General features: G+C 48.3%; 1 protein-coding gene across 1 annotated transcript in view; it reads right to left on the bottom strand.

Annotated features, from left to right (window-relative positions):
* Positions 1-23,964, bottom strand: part of MIPEP (mitochondrial intermediate peptidase) — a 134,606-nt gene that overhangs the window by 6,168 nt on the left and 104,474 nt on the right. The window contains exons 17-18 of the mRNA XM_027116685.1: positions 19,937-20,058; positions 18,071-18,144 (exon numbers count right to left, since the gene is read on the bottom strand). Of these exons, the coding sequence (XP_026972486.1) occupies positions 18,071-18,144; positions 19,937-20,058 (196 nt within the window). The remainder of the gene's footprint in view (positions 1-18,070; positions 18,145-19,936; positions 20,059-23,964) is intronic.

Below are 23,964 nucleotides of genomic sequence, written 5' to 3'. Positions count from 1 at the left end.
GAAAAGATTGGTTCACATGTTATGAAGAGGGACTGAGTGAGGCCCGGGGGACACTGACATTTCTCTCTGATTAAGGACCAACTTTCTAGACTCACGGTTTAGACTAGAAGCAGGTGGTTTTTGTTTCTTCTTTTTTCATTTAAATGACCATGTCTTCTTTCCCACAGATAAAGTAAACAGGTGACACACAAACAGGCTTTCCTATCAGATTCCCTCTGTCCAAGCCCACTGGTGGGGAAAGGAGAGCGGCCCTGGCCTGAGCAGGGAGAGAGACGGCTCCGCCCGCAGGCCTGGCTGCTGCAGTGGGAGGTGGGCAGGGTGAGGGGGCGGGAACACTGCCCCAGCAGCTCCAGGGTCCTCCTGAAACGGGTTCCTTCCTGGTGGGATCGGGGAAGGGAACACCCTTCTGACTGTGGGCCTCAAGGTGCAGTGGAGGTGCATGGGTTGGGCACCCATCAGGCCAGGCCCTCAATGCCTGAGGTGGTCGGGACGCGTAACCCGCGCCCCCCCAATTCTTTTAGAATCAGAGATGAAAGCAACCATACTCTTATATTTCAGACGCAGCGCCAGTACTTGGCTTAAATGAAGGTATGTCTGTCGGGTTTCTGTTTAAGGTCTACAGGTGTCATTTATCTAGGGGACAACAAGCCAGCTCTGCAAAGCAGAGGAGCTGCCATGCAGGAGCAGGCGCTGGGCAGGTTAGGGTTTTAGGCTGAGTGGAACGTTCCCTGGTTCCGCACAGCATCTTATAATTCAAAATTTCAGTCCATTCTCGTCCCTGACTATCCCGATGTCTTCCTCTGAAGGGTTACCAAGGAGGAAAAGAGTGGAAAGATGACTCTTCCTTAGGCACTGGCGCAGGGGCCTGAGCTACCCCGTCAGCCATCTGGTTAGGGACTTCAGACCAGTCACGTAACTTCTGGGGCTCCGTCTTCTACTAGAAGCAGTCTGAGCAGAGGCAGACTGGTAGAGTGAAATATAATGTCATCTACTTTGCTGGACTGTTATAAGGATTAAATAAAGTACATTTAACCATGGAAAAGGCTCCGTAACTGGTAACTGCTAACTGGTAACTGCTAACTGGTAACTGCTAACAGTAACCATCAGGTCGGAAGTTCAAGGGCTGAAGGATGAGGTTGCTTGTTTTTCTGCACAAGTTGAATTTCAAAAGCCTGGTCTCTGATTAAGTATTCAGGACATTATCGTCAAACACAATCACAAGCTAATTACCCAGCTAATGAATCATTGCTTGCTTTGCTTTTCTCTGGCTTTTGCCATCTGCATTTTATGAGATAACTGTATCTACGGAAAGATGGAAACAGAAGAAGGAACTAGAGTCAATCCATTTCTACCTGTTAGCAGCTGTGATAAAAGGTTTATCAAGAAGAGCTCACTGGGATGATGGAAAAGTCCTGTCGCTGGACAGCGGTGATGATCGCACAGGGCCGTGAATGGCAACAATGGTACATTTTATGTTATATACGCTTAACCACAACTTAAAAAGAAGTGACCGGAACTACTGAGCCTGTGGTTCGCCTACATATTCAGCTGCCGTGGCTCCGTCCCCTGTTACCAAACGTCGGGTTATCCGCACGGACTGGGCAACGAGTGAGGAGTCTGCATGTCTCCACCACCACCCTCGGTTCTAAAGCCCATGGTGATAGTTCCCGGCTGCTTTTTATGCTGAAATAATTATATGTGTCAAACTTGGCTCAGACTGATGGAGAATTCCAGTACAAAGGCTGGCCTGGCAGTTTGAAGAGGCTGAAGCGAACTTTATGAGATCAGCGCTCATTCCAGAGCTGTCTCTCCCGGGCCTCGGGCAGCTGGCTCATCTTTCTCTCCTTTGAAGTTTGCTGGGCTGCCAGGCTGCAGCTGCCCACACCTTTTCCTAAAGGTGGTTCCCGCTATCTGCGATCAGTTCTCGGGGGAACGAGGATGTCAGCCAGAAAGTGAAATTCCTTTCCTCCTTCAAACTCAAGAACTCTCTTGCCCCCTCGGCTGGGCTAATACCTGTCACACTGGAGACGTGGCTCTGCCTCTGGGGTCCCTGCCTGCAGGGCTTCCCGCTGGGTGGGAGCTAACGCAGCAAGGGGAGCCCACGGGCGCGCTCTGTTTACTAATCAGTTTATTCTAATTTCATCGTCAGATTCACCATTCCATTTACTGGTTACATTTCTGGGTTACAAAACATCTTGCCTTTTGAAGCTCCGTGCCTTCCTTAAACAAACACACCCACACGTTAAACATGTCCACACCCTCTGAAAAAATCAGCGCGTTTACAAAAGGAGGCCTCAACCTTGGGAAGCCAGGTGCCCGCTGCCACTGCTTTCTTCCAGAAAGCGCTCAGCCACTGCAGAGGCCACGCTGGGTAAACAGCCAGGCAAGCGAAGGCGGAGGGGTTCTGTTCACTTGGCTGTTATTCAGGGTCGCCATCCACCCTGTTACTGAAACTGTGTGGTAGGTCCCATAGCGCCACTGAATTCTAGGTCTGCTTCCCTGACGTGCTCTCCTCACGTATTCCTGTTACCGTGTGCAAGAAAAGAAGGTTTCTGCCAGTGAGTGTGTTGTGAAGTACCACAGCTGGCCCTGCGTTCATGCATTCTCACTCAGCAAATCTTATTTTGCCATAAAACCACTACTGTGTGGAAGGCAGCTGACACCTTGTCAGGTCTAGTTAGCCTGTGCGGCCTTTCAGATCTGTCTCTGTGATGTCCTGCCCGGGGAACACAACAGCATCTTCTTTGAGCATCAGCGTACCAGGCAACTCAGTCACCGAAAATTATGGAAGAGCAGAGGGGAGATACAGTGCAACATGCACGCAACTACTTCCAAAGCAAAAGCTTCCTGGCCTAGCCTGAAAGAGAAGTGTACGAGCCCAGCAGTCCACACAGGACGGGCCTGAGTTTGCATCCTGGTCCTACTGCTCACCACGGTGTGACCCCAGGCAGGAAGAGGTTACCTAAGCGTGCAGCACCCAGCACGGGGGCACAGTGCTTCTCATTATTGCTACGTTGCCAGCACTGCTCTCTCTCCTGTCCGTTCAACTGGAGAATACCAAAGTAGTAGAAGTTAGTCTTACTGGTAATGTCCAACATTAAAGTATCTTAGGAAAATCAGTACACAAGGCTACTGCAACATGTTAATAAAATTCCCACCCTGAAGTGAAAAAAAAACGTGCAGGAAGAAGACAAAAATGAATGTGGGGCTGAAATTCCAATTACTTTGAGGGTGTGATTTAAGATTTTAAGAATTTTTTAAAGCTCTGTTTTGTTTAAACTGCTTGAAGGGAAAATGTAAGTGGAGTTTAGCTATTGTCCTGACCCTACAGCTTAAACTAAACATACTCAGTGCTATAAGAAGAGGGATTAAGAAACTAAACGTGTCTTACTAGATGTACCCTGACATGTGATGGGGTCAAAAAAGAACTTGATCATGGTAGTCAAATGTTTTGAGATGTGCAAATTCTGAGATTAAGGAGAGATTATTCCATCTTACAAACTTTAATGTAAAGATGAACTGTTAAGCAAAGAAGAAAATTAGGTTTAGGTATAGTCATGCCTTAATCTAGTTTCGTTATTAGCGATGTTACGTAAGAGTCACACGGGAGGAGTTTCTTTTGGAGGTGGCTGAAGAGACTCAAACGCTAGAAGATACCTTGCAAAGGATCTTTCAGGAGATGATCCAGTTGAACCAGGAGAAACCTTCCCATCTCCGTGCTCTCTGGCAACATTCCCGGAGGTGCTTAGCAAACGTCAGTTTCAATTCTTCCACTGAAATCTGCTCGAAGTCTCTACTAGTACGAGTTTACCCTTTATCAGTGGACTCTGGAGTGTAGATTCCTCAGTGGGTCCCCAGCATCAGCCCCGCCACGATGCTTGTGGCCCCTAATTCCTGAGCCCTGGGAGCTCTGAGCCCCATCCTGGCAGCTGGGAGTGGAGGGTGAGAGCTTTGAGGAGGCGACACCTGCTTCTCTAACAGCACACTTGTACCCACGCGTCACGAACATCATCTGTAACGACCATCTTTAAAGAGCACGTTATGATGTTTCCCCTGAGCAGTCAGAAGACTCCAAAGAATACTATCTACGTTCCTGTTAGAACGCTGTCTACGCAACATCATCTGGAAACAGAATAGTTGGTGTTTCTTGGAGTGAGTCCCCTACAGGGTATCTACCCGCAAGAGAAAGGCTGAGACCTCAGTGCAGTCAGGCTCCAGGGGCACTGTCCCAGATGCAACACAAAGGGAGACGGCCCATCCCATGCACGCAGCAGGCAGAGAGCAATCCGCCGCTGTTCAGAGAAGACGGCCAGGAGGCCGGCAGAACCGCTCTGCGGGCGGAATGTGACACATGGAGTGCCAGTCTGCAGTCTAGGGTCATGCCTTGGACAGAAGCTGCCAGCATAGTAGGCTCTGTCCCTTCTGACGACAGTGGCTTGGTGCTCAGAGCCTGCGAGGGCACTGTGTCACCCGAAGCTCGCAGGGCAGCTGAGAGGGCTTCCGGACCCATCATGTTTCCATGGGCCGCAGAGGTGGGGGGAGATGCATCTTGGGTTAAAGGTGTCTCTGAAGTTGGGTTGTACTAGAACCTGTCTTTGAATTACCCTTGAGATCCCAGAAGAGGGCTGCGACCCACCATCTCTTCTGAGATGATCTGGGTCTGCCGGCTGGTGGCAGTGACGGGCTGGTGGGGCTTTGCAGGATTCCCAAGGCTTTGGGGGCAGGAAGGGTCTGGGTGGAATAGGTTCTTATGACGCCAGTGAGCCTAGGAGCACGGCCCACCCAAAGTGAACAGTGGCTGAAAGCCTGTCCAGGGGGACGGGTGCTGGTAAAGGGCTCTGCACCACCGAGGGGGCCCATCGGTTTCTCCCGGCCTTACTTCTGTTCCCGGGAAGGGAGTCGCACGCCCCCCAGAGCAGCGCGTGTGCATTAAGGGGCCACTGTCCCCACTCCTCTCCGGAGAGTCACTCTCCTTGTGGCATGCTGTCATCTGTTATAAACCTGTTAAAAAGCAGACTATCTGAAAGCGGGAGGGCAGGAGCAGAGGCTGGACCGTGACGGCCAGTGAGCGTGCAGTGGACATACTCGCTCTCCCAGGGCCAGAACCACGTGGGGTGTGCAATGCAAAGTGCAGTCGACACGTTACAGGTTAAAATTCTGTTTAAAACCTACTTTCCCAGAGGCTTTTTATCATCTTTGCTAGCAAAAATTATGTTGGTTGAATTTATTCACTGGAGCATTTGACAGTAAGATAGAGGGGGAAATCCAAGGGTAGTAGAGGCTTCTGGGCTAAGTTTAGAGCAGGAAAGGCCTGTCGCTTCCTGGTAAAGGCCGACTCCTCCCACCCAGGTGAAGAGATCAATGCGCATGTGCCTCCCACCACCCTACACCCCAAATTAGACACAGTGCCCATCGGTTTCTAGCACGCGGGACGCGGTTATCTTTCTGATGTGTCAACAAGACACCGTAACCCACAGGAGGTGCTCATTCCTGGGATCCCAAAGTCCATTTTTTCAGAAAAGTGAAAAACGGCACTCTTTCCAGCAGGGCATTTCCCACGTTTTCTCCTGGTTTATCGTGTCTTTGAAATACCGGCCTTGTCTTTCAGCCTCAGCTCTTCGCATCTGTAACTCTACTAATCTGTTCTCTCCAAGCTCCACCTTTGCTATTTATATGCAAAGAATGTGATGAGCTCTAGGAAGGGGGCAGCCTGCCTCCAGAACAGACTGGACACATGTCGGGGAGTGGACACGGCTGCTAGCGTGAGGGGCGTGTCCAGAGCCCCCCGAGGCAGGCGGCCTGTCCTGCCCACTTGGGTCTGCACCCTCCGCACGGCCCCTTCCCCCGGTGCTCACGGCCGCCTCGTCCACCGGTGCAGAGGACGCGAGTGCAAGGTAGCTGACGGGTCGGAGGGCTGAACCCCTGCAGTCCTGAAGCCCCCAAGCCGTGTGCCCAGGCTCAGCCTACACGGCCCAGAGGGGATGCTCTTCGTCATTCCTACAGGACGCTGCACCCCTCAAGTAAATGCAGGATCCGTATCGTTCTTATTTCTGTGTCCCTGAAATGCCTGGTTAGCAGCAAGTATTTGCTAAATATTCGCTAAGTTAAATGAATTAACTTCATCAACGGCTAACATAAAGCTTTTTTCATTCAATCAATCAGATTACTTACTGGTCACTAACACAGGACACTGCAGTAATACTTTTGAACGAAAGCCAGCGCCCTGGAGAGAGGTTTCAGTCTCAGGCCCGGAGGTGGTGTGTCTGAGAGAACTCGGCCCCGGAGGTCCCCACGGGCTCCGGGCGGAGCGGGACGGGGTGCGAGGGCCGCGGCCTGAGTCCGCTGCAGCAAAGCCCCGAGAGTGGACTCACCCTCGGTCACAGAGTGCAGCGCCCAGTGCCGGAAAAGAGGTGGCAGAATGCACCTCCGACCTCCCCCAGGGGGAAAGTATTCTCCACCTCAATGTCCGTTCCTTAAGTAACTTCAGTAATCTACCCAGACTGACCTGGTCCTGCATCAGGTGAATTATAAAACACCAGGGCAGGCCTGTCTTATTGCGCCCTGTGGGACACCAGGTGTGTGTCGCGTAAGAAACACACGCTGCTTCTGGAGGCAAAGCTGTGCAGGGGGCAGAGCACCTCACAGAGCAAGTGGATGGCCTGGAGGGCGGCTTCCCCCCCCCCCCCCCGCCCAGGGACTGAGGCCGGGGAAGCAGGAGTCCTGCTGTGGGCGAGCAGGGCACAAAGGCAAAGCTGGCGTCCCGACTTCTGAGCAGACGTGGCGACTGAAGTCAGGGCAGAGGGCGACACTGAGCTGCTGGGTGACAGATGTCTTTCCTAGACCTGCTTCTCTTTTGCGTTATAAAAGTTATATCACAAAAAATATTTGGGCCGACAAAATATTCAGAAAAAATCTCATAATGTGAATAAAAACCTGTCCCTTTTCTAATAATCGTCACAATATTTTTGAAGTAGAGTTGATTTAATTTTATTTTAGTTTCAAGCGTATAGCGCAGTGATTCGGGATTTTTATGAATTATACTCAGTTATTACAAAGTGACGGCTATAGTTCCCTGTGCTGTACAGTGTATCTCGGTTGCTAATCTTTCTTATACATAGTAGTCTGTACCTCCTAATCCTCTACCCCATCTGGCCGCTCCCTCCCCCCGACTGGTAACCACTAGTTTGTTTTCTAGATCTGTGAGTCTGTTTCTGTTTTGCTGTATATGTTCGTTTTACTTTTAGATTCCACATATAAGTCATATCATACAGTATTTGTCTTGCTCTGTCTTATTTCACTAAGTATAATATTCTCTAGGTCCATCCACGTTGCTGCAAAGGGCAGAATTTCATTGTTTTTATGGATGAATAATAATCCACTGCGTGTGTATGTTTGTGTGTGTATCACATCTTTTTTATCCATTCATCTGTGGATGAACACTTGGGTTGCTTCCATGTCTTGGCTATTGTAAACAGTGCTGCTATGAACACTGGGGTGCATGTATCTTTTCAAATTAGTGTTTTCGTTTTGTTCTACATATATACCCAGGAGTGGAACTGCTAGATCATATGGTAGCTCTATTTCTAGTTTTCTGAGGAACCTTCATACCATTTTCCGTAGTGACTGTACTAATTTACATTCCCACCAACAGTGCATGAGAGTTCCCTTTTCCCCACACTCTCTCCAATATTTATTTATAGACGTTTTGATGACAGCCATTCTGACCAGTGTGACGACACTTCACTGTCGTTTTTATTTGCATTTCCTTAATAATTAGCGATGTTGAACATCTTTTCATGTGCCTGTTGGCCACAGGTCACAGATGACCTGTATTCAGGTCATCTGTCCATTTTTTGATTGGATTGTTTTTTTGATACTGAGTTGTATGAGCTGTTTATATATTTTTTATATTAACCCTTTGTTGGTCATACCATTTGCAAATATTTTCTCCTATTCTGTAGGTTGTCTTTTTGTTTCATTAATGGTTTCCTTTGCTGTTAAGCTTTGAAGAGACTGTCTTTTCTCCATTGTTTATTCTTGCCTCCTTTGTTGTAGATTAGTTGACCACAGGTGCGTGGGTTTATTTCTGGGCTCACTGTTCCACTGATCTGTGTGTCTGTTTTTGTGCCATTACCACACTGTTTTTATTACTGTAGCTTTATAGTACAGTCTGAAGTCTGGGAGGTTATGCCTCCAGCTTTGTTCTTTTTTCTCAGGATTGCTTTGACAATTCTGGGTCTTCTGTGGTCCTAATACAAATTTTAGGATTATCTGTTCTAGTTATGTGAAAAATGTCATCAGTATTTTGACAGGGATTGCATTAAACCTGTAGATTGCTTTGAGAGGTATGACCATTTTAACAATATTAATTCTTCCTATCCAAAGCACTGGATATCTTTCCATTTCTTTGTATCATCTTCAGTTTCCTTCATCAGTGTTTTATAGTTTTCAGTGTCTAGATCTTTCACCTTCTTGGTTAATTTATTCCTAGGTATTTTATGCTTTTTGATGTGATTTTAAATAGGATTTTTTTGTTTTGCTTTCCCTTTCTGATAGTTAATTATTAGTGTATAAAAAAAGCAACAGACTTCTGTATATTAATCTTGTATCCTGCAACTTTACAGAATTTATTTATTCTAATAGTTTTTTGGTGGAGACTTCAGGGTTTTCTATATAAAATATCGTCATCTGCAAATAGTGACAGTTTGACTTCTTCCCTTCCAATTTGGATGCCTTTTATTTCTTTTTCTTGTCTGACTGCTGTGGCTAGGACCTCTAATACTACATTAAATTGATGGCAAGAGTGGGCATCTCTGCCTTGTTCCTGAATTTAGAGGAAAGGCTTTTTCGTCTTTTCACTGCTGAGTATGATGGTAGCTGTGGTCTGTCATAAATGTTCTTGATTATGTTGAGATATATTTCCTCTATACCAACTTTGGTAAGAGTTGCAATCATGAATAGATGCTGAATTTTGTCAAATACTTTTGCTGTGTCTTTTGAGACGATCATTTGATTTTTATTAACGTGTTGTACCACACTGATTGACTTGCGAGTACTGAACCATCCTTGCGTACCTGGAATAAATCTCCCTTGATTGTGGTGTATGATCCTTTTTACATATTTTGGATTTGGCTTTCTAATATTTTGTTGAGAATTTTTGCATCTATATTCATCAAAGATATTGGCCTGTAATTTTCTTTTTTTGTATTGTCTTTGGTTTTGGTATCAGGGTAATGGTAGTCTTGTAGAATGACCTTGGGAGTGTTCCATTCTCTTCAATTCTGGGGAATAGTTTGAGGAAGATAAGTATTAGCTTTTATTTGTATGTTTGGTAGAATTCCCCTGTGAAGCCGTCCAGTCCTCACTTTTGTTTGCTGGGAGTTTTTTAAAACTACAAATTCAGTTTCACTACTAGTTATCAGTCTGTTCAAAGTGTTTCTTCTTGATTCAGTCTTGGCATGCTGTATGTTTCTAGAAATTTGTCCATTTTTTCTAAGTTGTCCTATTTATTGTCATAGTATTCTTTTATGATTTTTTATCTCTGTGGTATTGGTTGTTATTTTTCCTCTTTCATTTACTTTGTTTCTTTGGGTCCTCTCTCTTTTCTTCTTGGTGAGCCTTGCTAGAGGTTTGTCAATTTTATCTTTTCAAAAAAAAACCCCAGCTCTTGGTTTTACTGATCTTTCCTATTTTTTATCTCTATTTATTTTCTCTGATCTTTATTATTTCCTTCCTTCTCCTGATGTTGGGCTTTGTTGGTTCTTCTTTTTCTAATTCTGTTAGGTGGTAGGTTAGACTGTTATATGAGATTTTTCTTGTGTTTCAAGGAAGGCCTGTATTGCCGTGAACTTCCCTCTGCTTGCACTGATTTTGGAGAGTTGTATTTCCACTTTCACTTGTCTCGAGGTATTTTCTGATTTCCTCTTTGCTTTGTTCACTGACCCACTGGTTTTTATAGAGTCCACGTGTTTGTTCTTTTCCCATTTTTCCTCCTGTAACTGATTTCTAGTTTCATACTGTTGTGGTTGGGAGAAAACGCCTGATATAATTTGTCGTCTTCAATTTTTTGAGAATTGTTTTGTGGCTTAGCATGTGATCTATACTAGAGATCATTCCATGTGCACGTGAGAAGAATGTGTATTCTGCTGTTTATGGATGGAATGTCCTGTAGATATCTATTAAGTCAAACTAGTCTGTTGTGTCATTTAAGACCACTGTTGCCTTACTGGTTTTCTGTCTGGATTATCTGTCCGTTGATGTAAGTGGGGTGTTAAAGTCCCCTAAGATTATTGTATTATTGTCAGTTTCTCCCTTTATGTCTGTTAGTATTTGCTTCATATATTTAGGTGCTCCTGTCCTGGGTGCCTATATGTTAATGAGTGTAATATCCTCTTCTTATATTGAGTTTCTTTATCATTGTATAATGATATACAATCTTCTTTGTCTTTTGTATAGCCTTTGTTTTAAAGTCTGTTTTATCTGATCAGTATTGCTATGCCCACTGTCTTGTCATTTCTGTTTGCATGAAATATCTTTTTTCATCCCCTCACTTTCAGCGTGTGTGTCTTTAGCTCTGAAGTAAGTCTCTTGTAGGCAGCATATAGAAGGGTCTTGTTTTTTTTTAATCCAATCAGCCACCCTGTGTCTTTTGATCAGAGCATTTAGTCCATTGACATTTAAAGTAATTACCGATAGGTATGTACTTACTGCCATTTTTTTCCTTGTTTTCCAGTTGCTTTTTTTAGTTCTTCTCTGTTCATTTCTTTTTGTTTTTTCCCTTGTGGTTTGACGATTTTCTTTAGTAGTATGCTTGTTTTCCTTTCTTTTTAGTTTTTGTGTATCTATTGTAGGTTTTCGATTTGTGATTACCATGGGGTTTATCTATACACTGATCTATAATTTTACCTACTTGTTTGAAACTGATAGTCATTTAACTTCATATTCTAGAAGATCCACATTTTTTACTCCCCCCCCCCATTTTGGGATTCTGATGTCATACTTTATATTTCATGTTTATCACTTAACTGCTTATTATCGTTACAGTTGCTTTTACATTTTTCTTGTCTTTTTATCTTCGTACTGGCTTATTTAAGTGGTTGATCTCAGTCCTTACGGAGTTTTCCCTTTTCTGTAGATTCTTACTTCTTTTCCACTTAGAGAAGATTCTTTAATATTTCTTTTGGGGTAGATTTAGCATTGATGAACTCTTAGTTTTTGTTTGTCTGAGAAGTTCTCTCTCCTTAGATTCTAAATGAAAATCTTGCTGGGTAGAGTATCCTAGGTTGCAGGCTTTTCCCTTTCAGCACTTTGAATATATCATGTCAGTCTCTTCTGGCCTGCAGAGCTTCTGCAGAGAAATCAGCTGGTAGCCTTATGCAAATTCCCTTGTATATGATTATTTTTTTCTTGCTGCTGCCTTTAGGCTTCTCTCTTTAACTTTTGCCATTTTAATTATAATGTCTTGGTGTGGGTCTGTTTGGGTTTATCTTGTTTGGGACCCTCTGTGCTTCTGTATCTGGATATCCATTTCCTTCTTCAGATTTGGGAAGTTTTCAGCCATAATTTCTTCAAATACATTTTCAATACCCTTTTCTCTCTTCTGGGACCTCCTATAAATGTGAATGTTATCCAGAGATCTCTTAACCTTTTTTAATTTTTTTACATTTGTTTGCTATATCTTCCAGATCCCTTAAGTGTTCTTCTGTATTGCTTAGTCTGCTATTCATTCTGTCTAGTGTTCTCTAATTCACTTAACAATTTTATTACCAATGCTTTCAATTCTTTATCTGATAAATTATTTCTGTTTTATTACTCTTTTCAGGGGTTTTCTCTTATTATTTCAATTGAGAGCAATTCCTCTGCCTCTATGAATTTAGGTGCAACAGTTTCCTATTGTGGTCTTGAAGGGACCATGTTCTTATGAGGGACTGGCCCTATACAGACTGTGAGTGTCTGATGCCTTTGGTGGGAAAGTTGATCTGATGTGGACACAAGCCATGTCTTCCTCAGGGTGTGCTGGAAGCTATCACCTTGGTAGGGGTGGGGCTGGAGCTGGGTGTGAAGCAAGACTTCCCTTCTGCTCAGTGGCCATCACTGCCCTATTGGGGGTGGGATCTGATCCCAAGGTGCTGGAGCAGAAGCCCCAAGGGTCAGGCCTGGGCTGGCTCTGCTCCCTGTACATGTGTGCTTTCCCTGCTCCCTACACTGGGACCCTTGCTGCAGAGGCAGGGATGCTGAAGCAAGGGGGCCTGTGCAGGCTGTCGGCACATGCTGGCTGCAGCCAGAGGTCTGGGCTGTCTCTGACGCACGGCCTGTGCGGTGCCCGCCGTGTTCCCTGGCTCTGTGGAGAAAGCCTCAGGCGAGAGTCCCCTTTGTCCCTCACAGCTGCCCCTGTCCGTTGTAGGGCCGCACTGCAGGGCGGATGGGGCCTCAGTGCACACAGGGCTGTGAGCTGTGGTGGAGCAGCTGCTGTCAGAGTTCTGGGCTGGGGGGACTGCTTGAGTGGGTGCCAACACTGGCTGCCACCACCCTGTCCAGGCTCTGTCCCAGTGGCCTCTGGGTCCCACACGAGTCTGCTGCCACCACCCTGTCCAGGCCTGTGCTGCCCAGTGACATGGGGTATGTGGGGCTGGAGCGTGCACTGAGGCAGCCGGCGGAAACCTGGCCAGCGCCAGAGAAGCCTTCAACCCGCCCTTTCCTCTGTGCCTCGGGGCTTGTGCTGGATGCCAGGACAGAGGTGCCCAGTCTGCGGCTCTCACTGCCCAGAGCAGGTCTCTGCCTGTGCCATCTCTTTTCCTCTGAGTCCCCTTCCAGGGGCACAGGTCCAGACCCGATCACTTTTCTTCCTTTCCTACCCCATTACAGCCTTGCTTGTACAGGAGTCCTTCTGCCAGTTTCCAGTTAGTTTTCCGTGAGACTCATGCCACACGTGGATGTATGTTTGATGTGTTCCTCGGGGGAGGTGAGCTCCATGCCCTCCTCTATTCCACCATCTTGTTCGATCCCCCATAATCACGTCGTTAATGGCTGCCCTTCCAGGTGAACTCTAACTTAAGTATGCATTAACGCAGCAGGTACCCACGATGGTGTGCACAGCACACCCTGCTGCAGGCACCAGGGCACAGCGCGGGCCTAGCCGTCTCCTCCTCTCAGAGAGCCGAGGCTCGACTCTGGTGCCCCTTGTCTGTGACACCCTGGGAAGGAAGACCCCAGAGGTGAGGTGCCCTTCTCGTCACACTAGGGGTCGTGACCGCATGACTCGCCTTGCTGGTGCTGACCCTGAACACCTGGCCGAGGCAGAGTTCCATGTAAAGTCTCTCTCCCTTCCTTCCAGAGCACAGTATGAAAGGGGGAGGTCACCGTGCAGCCCACACTCGGGGGGCAGGGGGCACCTACAGAACCATCTGAACTCTCCTGCACGGGAGGTCTGCCCTGCTGATTCATTCAATCGTTCCTGTCAGGCGGGCTCATGGATACACACTTATACTTGGTATTATTTCCCAATGCTGCCTTAGTTACTTTTTTGCTCAAATTGTTAAAGTTCTGGCCGTTGAGGGTTCGTTTATAGTGGGCGCCTGTCCCTCGTGACACACATGCCCATCCTCATGTGTATTCCTGAACACCTTCCTCCTTCCTGGCGCTGCAGGACGCTGCAGGCCAGCCCTGGAGTCAGCCCTTCCCCCAAGGAGCCCTGCTTCCTCTAGGGGAAAAGGTGTCAAACCAAGCTCCGGGCACTTCCTGCTCCTAGGACCAAGGAGAGAGGTTACCATCGTACACTGTTTGTAGTAATCTCCTTGGGGGACGAGGGCGACCATTTGGAATACACACCACAAATTTCTGGCTTGTTTCTTGAATAAGAGTACGACGTAGTAAGAAGAGATGATATAGGATAGTTATGGCAACGACGAATGTGTTTTGAAAGCCACAAAGCTCTGCGGAAGTGTGAGCTCTTGCGATTTTAATCAGCATACGGTGAGGCCTGGGGCTTCTAGACTTTGGTTCCACAAGTCAGTCTGGCGACACAGAACAGACTGAAGGGAGCTTCGCCGAGAATTTATCTACTATTCCTTTTCATCTTATCTGATGTTTCGTCCTTTTTAAAACTCTGTCAAGTTCTAATGTTATATCTCTACTTTCATACTGCTTTGGGCCAAAAGTCATAAAACTAAGAGTTCCTTTTCTGGAAAGGAGAACAGAAATAAAGCTGTTTAATATTTTAAAAGAACCCCTTGGAACGCTAAGATCTTGGGCTTTAACCTCTCCTTTCCCCACAAAATCCTTTGTGCCAAGGCTGCAGGCGAGCGCACACAGGCTCCATTACCAGAGGCAGAAATGTGAGACTCGGTGGGCACCGTGCTTACGCGGCTGTGGCGAGAATCACCCCATGGGAACGACGGTGACTCAAGTTGACAGCTTTGCCACAGAAGTCTAAAGAGCTTATATGGAAACAGATCACGGAACATTTTACTGCTCCTCAGTGGCCGTCAGGCAGGCCTCACCAGTGTCAACGTGAAAACACACACAGACTTTGGGGATCACTGAGGCCTCAAGGCTCAGGCCACTGACATCTTCACATTCTAAGACCAACTCAGTCTCACGTCAGCCTTCAAAGATCGCCTGAGGAAGACGCAGGCATCGGGAGGAAGGTGGCAGGGAGGAGAACGAGCCTCGTTACCTATGGAAAGGGGGAGATCAGACCTGCTTTAGAGGGATTAAATGAGCAGCAAAGCAGGAAGCACCCGGCAAGTGCAGATTTTTCAATGTGTTGGTTTTTTCCTAGTTATTTAAAGATAAGTAACATCTGAACCTAAAAACTCAACAAGGGCCATTTACTCAAGAATTTCGGATAACGTAAAAGAAAGATAAAGCAGTTTACACTGGAAGATGTAACCTCCTGTGGGGACTTCACCTGTCCTTCTTTAACTGCTGAAATAATACAGCTCCGACCCCCAACAGCTGTATAATCCCCCTCTTCTACCTGCTGTGGGAGAAACAATTCTCGTTCCAGGTGGCTACCAGGTATTACCTCCTTGTTACAAACTCACTGTTTATCTTTCTAGAGACATTCATTTTCTGAAATGGTCTGCAGAAACTGAACTCTGGGTCATGTTCACCACAGCACACCTAAAAACTTTTCTAGTATATGGCAAAATGAATGAAAATGTCATATCATCCTGGTTTATTTTAAGCAAAAACTAAGTTCTCTTATTACTAAGAAATGTGATACTTAAACGAGAAAACACTGTATGGAATGTACACAGAGTTCAACTCACCCCAGAATCCTTGGCAGTTAGAAGAGTTGAATTCAGTCAGGTGTGTTGCCACCCTGTGTTTTAGTGGAGGATTAAAGTAACTGAATATTCTAACATCCTTATATGTGCTATGGATGTGTTTAAAACTAGATAAAGACACAATTTCAACCTGCAGATTAGAAAAGTGTTTTGAAGTCAAATCACGTTTTGCGTCCCTTAGGGAAATCGACTTGGTCGAGGAATTTGCTAAGTACCAGAGCTGGCAACTGCAAATCCAATTCTGTTTTACTGTGCGACGTGACCGCTCCCCTCCTCCCCGCGCCCCCAGGAAGGAAATACTTTCTTAACCACTTTTTGTTTTCTTCCATGGCGTTTAGAGTTTTGAGAGGAAAGAACTATGGGCCCTTGAAGAGAAGTCTGTGTCGCCGCACGTGGATCTTCCCCGAGGCTCCCGGGCGGCGCTCCCTTCAGACCTGAGGCGACTCTGAAACAGGTCAGCGAGCTCAAGGTTCACCTGTGAGGCGTGTATCGTTCAAAGATCAAAGCACGGCCGTGTTTGACTTGAGTAGGTCATACAGAGAGCACCAGCACAACCCACGGTATCCTGACTAAGGAAGGGCTCGGCGTTCGCCTGAAATGTTGTGTCTTAAGTAAGGAGGTTAATAAAGGCGGCGCTTGGTCACAGAGGTACGTAACTGGAAGGTACGGATTCTGTTTCTTTACCTTCTGCTACTTAACATAATTCTTTACATTTACCTAGTAAGTTGTTAGATAAAACAGATGAAGCACCTATCACGACGCTGAGTAATTTCACAGTCACTCCTCCTAGAGCCATCATGCAGGACGCTCCTGCTTTGGGGGTGCAGGCTGGCCGTTCGCACGCAGGAAGAGGGGACGCCACTGCTGATCTTGTCTTACAAACCCAACCCTATGGAGTGACAACTGGCGTAACACCCTCCTGCGCGTGGCCCATTCATCCGCCGTGTAACGATCACGTGAATTAAGGAGGTCCGGCGGAACACTGAGGAAAAGGGTAACCCTTAGAAGCCGAGCAGTTCTATTGCTGGTGTTAGCTGTGGTCTGAATACATTCTCATTTCTAGTTTGAACCACAGGCTTGTTTTTCTCTCGTGGAAAAATATTTTTTCTTCACACAAAAATGTTTCATATGAAGAACAGAATTTCCAGAGAGATGATACAACCATCTTGGAAGCAGAGTAGGAAAATACACCAACCAAAAGACAAACACTGAAAAGGATTTAATATTTTTCTTTTGCTGGAGCCATATGTAAGCTAATATTTATGTGCAGACGGCGTTTAGACCCTGGTGTCAGGAAGGATAAACTAAGCACCGCTGCTGAGAGAGCTTTCCCACCAGAACATCCGCGTGAGAACCAGCCCTGGAGCCTCTTCTGCCCCCACTCACAGCGGGCTGTCCACGCAGCACCACAAACTACCAGCCCAAAGGGCGCCATGTAGACCATCACGAGCCAAGTAATTTCACTGTTACCGAGTCCACAAGGGGCCCGCGGCCGGCAGTCCTACCCAGGGAGCTGCTCAGAGCTCCGGCCCTGTGGTCGGGAGTCCCAGGCTCCAATCCTGGTGGGGCTCCTCCGTCTCTGCTGCACCACAGGGCCGGGGCCTGAGCTGTTCCACCATCGGTAAGAAGGTACTGAACACCCCACCTGAGAGGGCTGCTGGAAGATTTCATTAATCAGGACACGAAACCCATTTAAAACAGTGACTGGACGTAGCAGAATTCAACAAGGGCCGGCAGGATCAGCCAGAAAAGGGGGGGGCGTCACAAGCCTCCTCGTCGAGAGGGTGACCCGAGGCGCAACCACAGATGGGAGACCGGGCATCACCCCCAAAGCACAGCAGGGCTGGGCCGCAGGAAGCTGCCGGCAGACCCGCTCTGCGCACCGGCGCAGCAGGGGGCAGACCGAGCCTGGACGAACACATCCTCCCAGAAAAGCTGACGGAATCGAGGGCCCAGCGGGATTTTGTCACCTCCAGTGCCTGGCACGTGAGCAGCTCTCGGCCACTGGGCTGGATGAATGAGCAGCTACAGCCCTGCCCGAGGGGACAGCAGGTGCAACAGATGTGCGCAAGGGACGTCCCCTCAACCCATCACGAGCAGGACTGCTCCGTTGCCACTAGGAAGACAGCATCCCCCTAAGGCTGGGAGTCATCCCCTAAATGCACTTTCATCAGGTAGTCAGAGGGACCGGCTGCACGGAAATGCCGGCATCCCGAGAGCACCCAAGATCACCCACGTTTCCTTGAAATACTTGTGAGAACATTCTAAGGAACGTCATGACGGTCACTTCATTCACAATTAAATTCTCAGTGGAGATACTTAAAAAACACATAGGAAAACAAGCATCTGAGATGTCTTAAGACTGAATTTGGTTCTAGTTTTTTGAGTAAAAAAATCCACCCTGATGCCTTGGAATTTCTAACAGATGTATTGCTAGGCTTTCATAAGGGAATAAGAAATGAGTATTAAAATCTGAAAGCAAATTTTCTGAGGATTCACAATAACTTAACAGTTTCCTATTAGAGTGTTAGTAACATTTTGAGAGTTAAAGCCTGAAATTTTTTCTCAACCTAAATAAATCACACTAACTTATTTGGGACACCATGAAACAGATGCTCAGAACAAAGTGCACAGCTGAAGCATCATGTCTTTAAAAGAAAAAACAAATAGACAAAATTGGAAACATCTTTCATTACAGATGACACGAAACAAAACCCAAAGTGCTTATGTTAACACACAAACCTTAAAAAAAAAAAAAAAGCGCGTCTCAGTGGGCTTACCTTGCACCATGAGCAGGGGCTCCTTGCCCCCGCCGTGCGCCAGCATCTCCCGGCGGTAGCGCTCCCCCGCCGCCCTGGGGAGAAGAGGACTGTCACTGGAGCCTGCACGCACCCACCCACACCCGCCTGAGTCCCCCAAGTGAAGCCACACTGATGTCAGATTCAGAAAAGCTGCCATGCATTATCTTCTGGCTTCTAAAAATCTCATTCCGATTTTTAACGTACTCTACAAAGACAGACCAGTGGTGATATAGTTACTGTAAGAGCAAGCCTGCTCTTTCTAGAAAGGGTTGTTTAGTTTATGTGGTACAGAACAAGTAGAAAATCGTACCCCATTCTCCATCATCTATAGGATTATTCTAAAGTGAGATTTGAAATCATTTATGCTCTCCTCTCAAAAAAGAATTTGAAATGGTACCCAACAGAGAGAAAATAACAACTGTGACCTAAGAGTAAAGTCAGAAAAGCTGTCAGGAGAGGGTTCATTACAGCAGGAAGCCCTGGCTAAGGATAACAGAGAACACTTGCGGTCCGTGCTGCTCTTCACCAGCTGGATTCAATAAGGAACAGTGTCCCTGACACTCGAAGGGGGGCAGACAGAAATCCTCTAAATTAATGGTTACTCTCTTTTTAAATAGAAAATGCAATTCCTTTAATGCAAATAACTGCAGTTAAATAAAGTACGTTTTCACTCCACTATTTCTGGAGGATCTTTCCATGGGCAATTTTGCGAATATGGTCTCTAATCGGAAATGCTGCCAGCACTTCACTCTCAGCAGCAGGATGACATCGAACGCTTGTCTTGGCTCCGCCCTGAAGGGAGCACTGAGGCCCCGAGGCCCCGAGGCAGGGGGCGTGGACAGGGCAGCTGAGAGGCCCCGCCTGGCCTCGGCTTTGCTGCTTCCAACCAGGAGACTTCTCAGAACTGGGATCAAAAAGGATCTTTTGGTAGAGGTTAGAAATTTTCTAGTCCACTGAGTACTTTTACTAGCTTACTTTTTTACATGCCCGTAAAAGTATAGCAACTGCATGTCTAGGCGAGAATGCATACATAAACAGATATAAATACTGGGGAATACATGTATTTAAAAGCATGTGGTTTTCTAGTAAAGTGTGATTCCTTTAAACAAGATAGTATTTTGCCGATTTTATAGAAATCTTCAGTGAAGAATTATAATGCCCAGAATTGATTTATGGTACTCAATTTTGGCTTCAGAGCCTTTGAAGATAATAAAATTTTAAAAAGTAGACCAAATGTCTACAGTGTGCAGAGGGCTGAAGTCACAATAGCATGTGGGTACCAAGCTGTAAAATGTTTAAAAATTCTATTACATCAGACTCGAGTTCAAAAGATCCTGGAACTGAAGGCGATGATGAACTGCCGAGAAAACCCGAGCCTTGGCCAACGACATGAAGAGCTACAGGGTCGGGCGGGGGGCGAGGGCCTGGGAATCAGCAGACCTGGTTCCCATCTGAGTCCAGCTGGTCCGCTGTGAAGCCCTGAACGCATCACCTCCTCTGAGCCTCGGTTCCTCTTATGAAACTCCGGCTCCGCCAGGGCTGCTGGGACTAACGTGATAACCTGCGTGGGAAACGTGAGGGCGCTCCCGGCATCTAAGGGGCCATGGGCCTCAACCTGCGCAGTGAGGCCTCCTGACCGTGCGACCTGTGTGGTGCAGGCAGACCGCTCTGAACGACTGTGAGACCAGGTCTCAGTAGTGCTTTGCTTTCCAAGGAAGCTCCTTCTAAGGACCCGTGGAACCAGAAGCTGGCTTCCCCGGGCTCCTGCTGGGGAGGGCCCCCGGCACGCAGCAGCCCCAGTGTCCTGCGGGGACGCAGCAGGCCATGAAACCCCCGTCTCTTTACCTGTTGAACGGATCCCGGAGAAAGCACTCCCTCCAGACCATGGACGCCACTGCCCTGGACACCAGGTAGGAGTAGTATTTGGCACCGTAGCCCACGAGGTGGCTGAAGCGCAGCTGCCAGGCCTGCCGGACAGAAAGGACACAGGAGGCGGTGAGGCCACATCCAGACGCCGTGTGGGCCCAGCGCAGGGAGGCACACAGGAACCTGCAGACGTGCCCGTGACATGGCACCCCAGGGGGCCGGCCTCACGGTGGTCACTTTCCACGTGGCGCACGCTGTGAGGACGGCAGTGAGTCCCCTCAAAACCCGCATGCCGAGCCCCAACCCCCAGGACCTCGGAGTGAGGCTGTTTGTGGAGACGGGCCTCTAGAGGTGACGGAGGTAAAACGAGGCTGCCGGGGCGGCCCCAGGCCGCCAGGGCTGGATATAGGTCCTTGTGCGACGGGGGAGACCACGCCAGGACGGGGCAGTAAGGCGGGCCTCAGCAGAACCAACCCTGACACCGGACTGTTCTGTACAGGTTCACTGCCCCGGACTCGTGTCTGGCAGAAACAGAGGGAGGATGCCCAGACACGCAGCGTAGCGTCAGCAACAGGGCAGCACGCGTGTCCCATGATTCCGGCCTGCTGGGAAGCCTGGCCACTGGGTCGGGAGAGGGCGCTCTGGCCTGGCACCGGGTGCCGTTCTTTTTGAGGACAGTGACGTTGTTACTGTAAAAAAGGCCACGTGAGTTCCCAGGGAAGAATACCCTTCCATTGGAAAACTCTTTTCCTGCAAATACTGTTCTTTTTCTGGACCTACAAGCTGAAAACAAGTAGGTTCTGGGTGGTTAGTAGGAAGAGGGTTATTATCCAAGTGCAAAGGCATAAGCTGCCCACAGCACAGTCATGACACCACTGCTACAAAAGCCAGAATTACAGAAGCCATCCTCAAATGACACAGTTGTGACTTAAACATTTTTACTTTACTGAAACAAATCTGACATGCAGCAATACTCTGCTCTGTTTTCATGTGTGCTTTAGCTGACGGTAAAATTGTTAGGAAAAAAAATCGAAGCCTAAGTTTTTAAACTAAGGTAAATTATCTAATAAATCTTTTCACCTCCTGGAAAATTATAAAGTTTAATCATCACCACAAATGTTTAACTAGATAAACAATTTCCACCTAACTGATCAAGCCACAAACTACAAGCGAACAGACAGTTCCCTGCTGACGGCGGGGCGGCGGATCCGAGGACACCTCAGAGTCCCCCACGTGGCACACAGGGGCCCGGCGCTCTGAGTGGCGTCCAGCACCTCACGACGGGCGCTCGGCCTGGGCTGGGTGTAGGGCAGGCCGGCCAGCTCTCAAGCTAGAGCTGGAACAGGAGGAGGTCTGGCGGAGGGAACGGGAACCCTCGGGATCCACCCTCCCCTTCCAACCGGGAAGCGACTGGAAGCAAGGGGGGGCTCGCGAGCTGTGTCCCTCCGTCTGTGTGGGACACCTCGCCCGGCCCTCTGTGAAGGCGAGACCCCGGGGGGGGGCACCACAACCCAGGGCGGTGGTCCCCGACTCCACACGGCCACCACTGGTGCTGGACGGTACACTCGCAAGGCTGTCACAGTAACCAGACCCCCAGGCACAGGTGCCGAAGCCCGGCAGCTCGCCCGGCAGGATCCACACCTGGATACCTGGACACAGAGTCCACGGCGTCTGCCTCCCACCTGGACAGAGCTACTCAGGCATGGCGCACACCTTGCTGTCTTGTTCTTAAATTACAGGTTTCCATACCTCAAGACACGCTAAGTAAGTTATACCACCGGACACCTTTCACCAGCGTAAGCTTACGGCACGCTAAGACCTACAATCCCATTGCTGTCTGACCACAAACAGCTGGACTCCTGATAATTCAGCCTAATGTTAAGTCCTTGTTACCACTTCACTCATTCACCTGGAAAAATAAAAGCATCTCATTTTAAGCCCTGGAATTATGCTGTCCTCTTCCTTTTATCTCCGAGTTTCCTTCTTCCGAAAGGGACCTTTGCCAGATGAACGGAAGTTTTCACCCATCCTCTGAAGCGCAAGGTGAGGATCTGGTCTTCAGAACAAAGGACTCAGAAGCCTTTGCACTTTCTCTTTTGTTCTGACTAGAGGTGGGAACCGTCCCATCCTCACACGAGCCCTCCATCCGTCTGTCCTGAGTTACACAACCTCAGCAATCCGCACTTCAGACAAAACCTTGGAGCGGGAGTGGCAGCGCGGCGGGGGCCCCGTGAGCACAGCCGCCAGCTGGAGCCCTGGGCAGGAGGCCCTCCGGGGATCCCTACCTGCTACAGCCCCCTTCTTACCCATGACATTCGTCTGTCCAAATCAGAGACGGGCCCAGGAATGGAAAGGAGCAAAGCAGCCAGTTACTTACACCTGGTTTCAGTTTCAGGCCTAGATGAGGGACTCGTGCAGAGCCAGCACCAATAACTACATGTCAGAAGTTGAGTGACCAAGCTAATCGTTGCTATTATCCTCTCAAACAGCACATCATTTCTCCACTTCCAGTTACACATGTATAAGTGCATTTAACTAAAATTTTAAAACAATCTTACTACTAGAATATTAAACCACCACATGAGAACAGAAACGACATCACTGCTTTCTTGGTTTGGGTCACACAGAACTGAAACTTCCTTAAGAGCAAGGTCCACGAGGCTGGGCCTGTGTCCAGATTCAGCACGGGGCCTGGGGCACAGCAGGAACTCAGCAGCTGTGCTGGATGGGTGGGCAGACAGGTGGACAGACGGATGGACACTACAGGATTCTGTCCCAGGGATGCTCCGTGTTCCCGACAGACTGGACTTTGGACTGAGATGAGGAGTAACATCCAGACCACGAGCACGAGGACATCACAGCGCTACAAACGCATTCTGGATCTCAGGCTGTTGTTATTATTATTTTTTAAAGAATTCTTTGACTACATCATATGACAGTTAAGACTTCTGAGGCTAGTTTTGGCACCAAATGTGCGGCATCTGTGTGGTGTTTCCTCACGTGTGATTCAGTCTCCGTCAAGCTTCACAGACTCTGAACAAGCCACGGGCCAGCAGTACCACACAGGCTGCACGGTGCAGCTGCTGTAACAGGACTAAAGGACAGCAGGCTCCTGAGCTAGGCCAGGCTCTGTGCGCGGACCGCCGGGCTTTTCACATTCCCTGAGTACAGTGCTGCTGGCTTGTGGATTATGTCCTATGACACCCAACCCTGGGCACTTAACCACAGCAGTGAGTGGGAGACCCCCCCCCCCCCCGCCCCGGCCTTCTCAGGTTCGTGTTCTCTCTTTCTTAATGTTTTCCATGAAGTAACACAGGCTAGTACTCCTAATTTAATAAAAAGTCCCCACTGACATTTTACCAAAACCCATGAAACAACAATGCCAAACAAACAGGAATTCTCAGTTTGGAATAAAACTGAGAATTTATTTTAGATGAAACACAGCCGTTGTGGTGGGCACACTCTCAGGCGGCCTCCGTGGATGCCGGTGTGAAATCTCCTCACCGTGAGTGTGGGCAGGACCAGAGCCTTGCTTCTGACCCCAGAACGGGCAAAGGAGGCGGGATGTCACAGCCACAGCGAGTTACTCACTTGAGATGTCTGCCAGGCTGCAGACCCGCTGCAGAAACCCTCCTGTTGCCCGAGGTCAGCGGCCCTGGTGGGAAAGCCCACCAGCAGGGACCCTGTGGGATCTGGGGGTGGCCTCTGGGGCCCAGGGGTGTCCAACAGCTGACAGGCAGCAAGAAGCTGGGTACCTCCATCCTACAAGTGCACAGATAAGAATTCTGCCGAGCGACTTCCCTGGTGGCGCAGTGGTTAAGAATCCACCTGCCGATGCAGGGGACATGGGTTCGAGCCCTGGTCCGGGAGGATCCCACATGCCGCAGAGCAAGTAAGCCCGTGTGCCACAACTACTGAGCCTGCGCTCTAGAGCCCGCGTGCCACAACTACTGAAGCCCACGTGCCTAGAGCCTGTGCAGTGCAGCAAACAGTAGCCCTGCTTGCCG

The sequence above is a fragment of the Aethalodelphis obliquidens genome, unplaced genomic scaffold (genome assembly GCF_003676395.1).
Source record: "Aethalodelphis obliquidens isolate GAN/ISIS:26980383/991018 unplaced genomic scaffold, ASM367639v1 scaffold16, whole genome shotgun sequence".
In the NCBI taxonomy this organism is placed as follows: Eukaryota; Metazoa; Chordata; class Mammalia; order Artiodactyla; family Delphinidae; genus Aethalodelphis; species Aethalodelphis obliquidens.
This window is presented reverse-complemented; position numbering and strand designations above follow the sequence as displayed.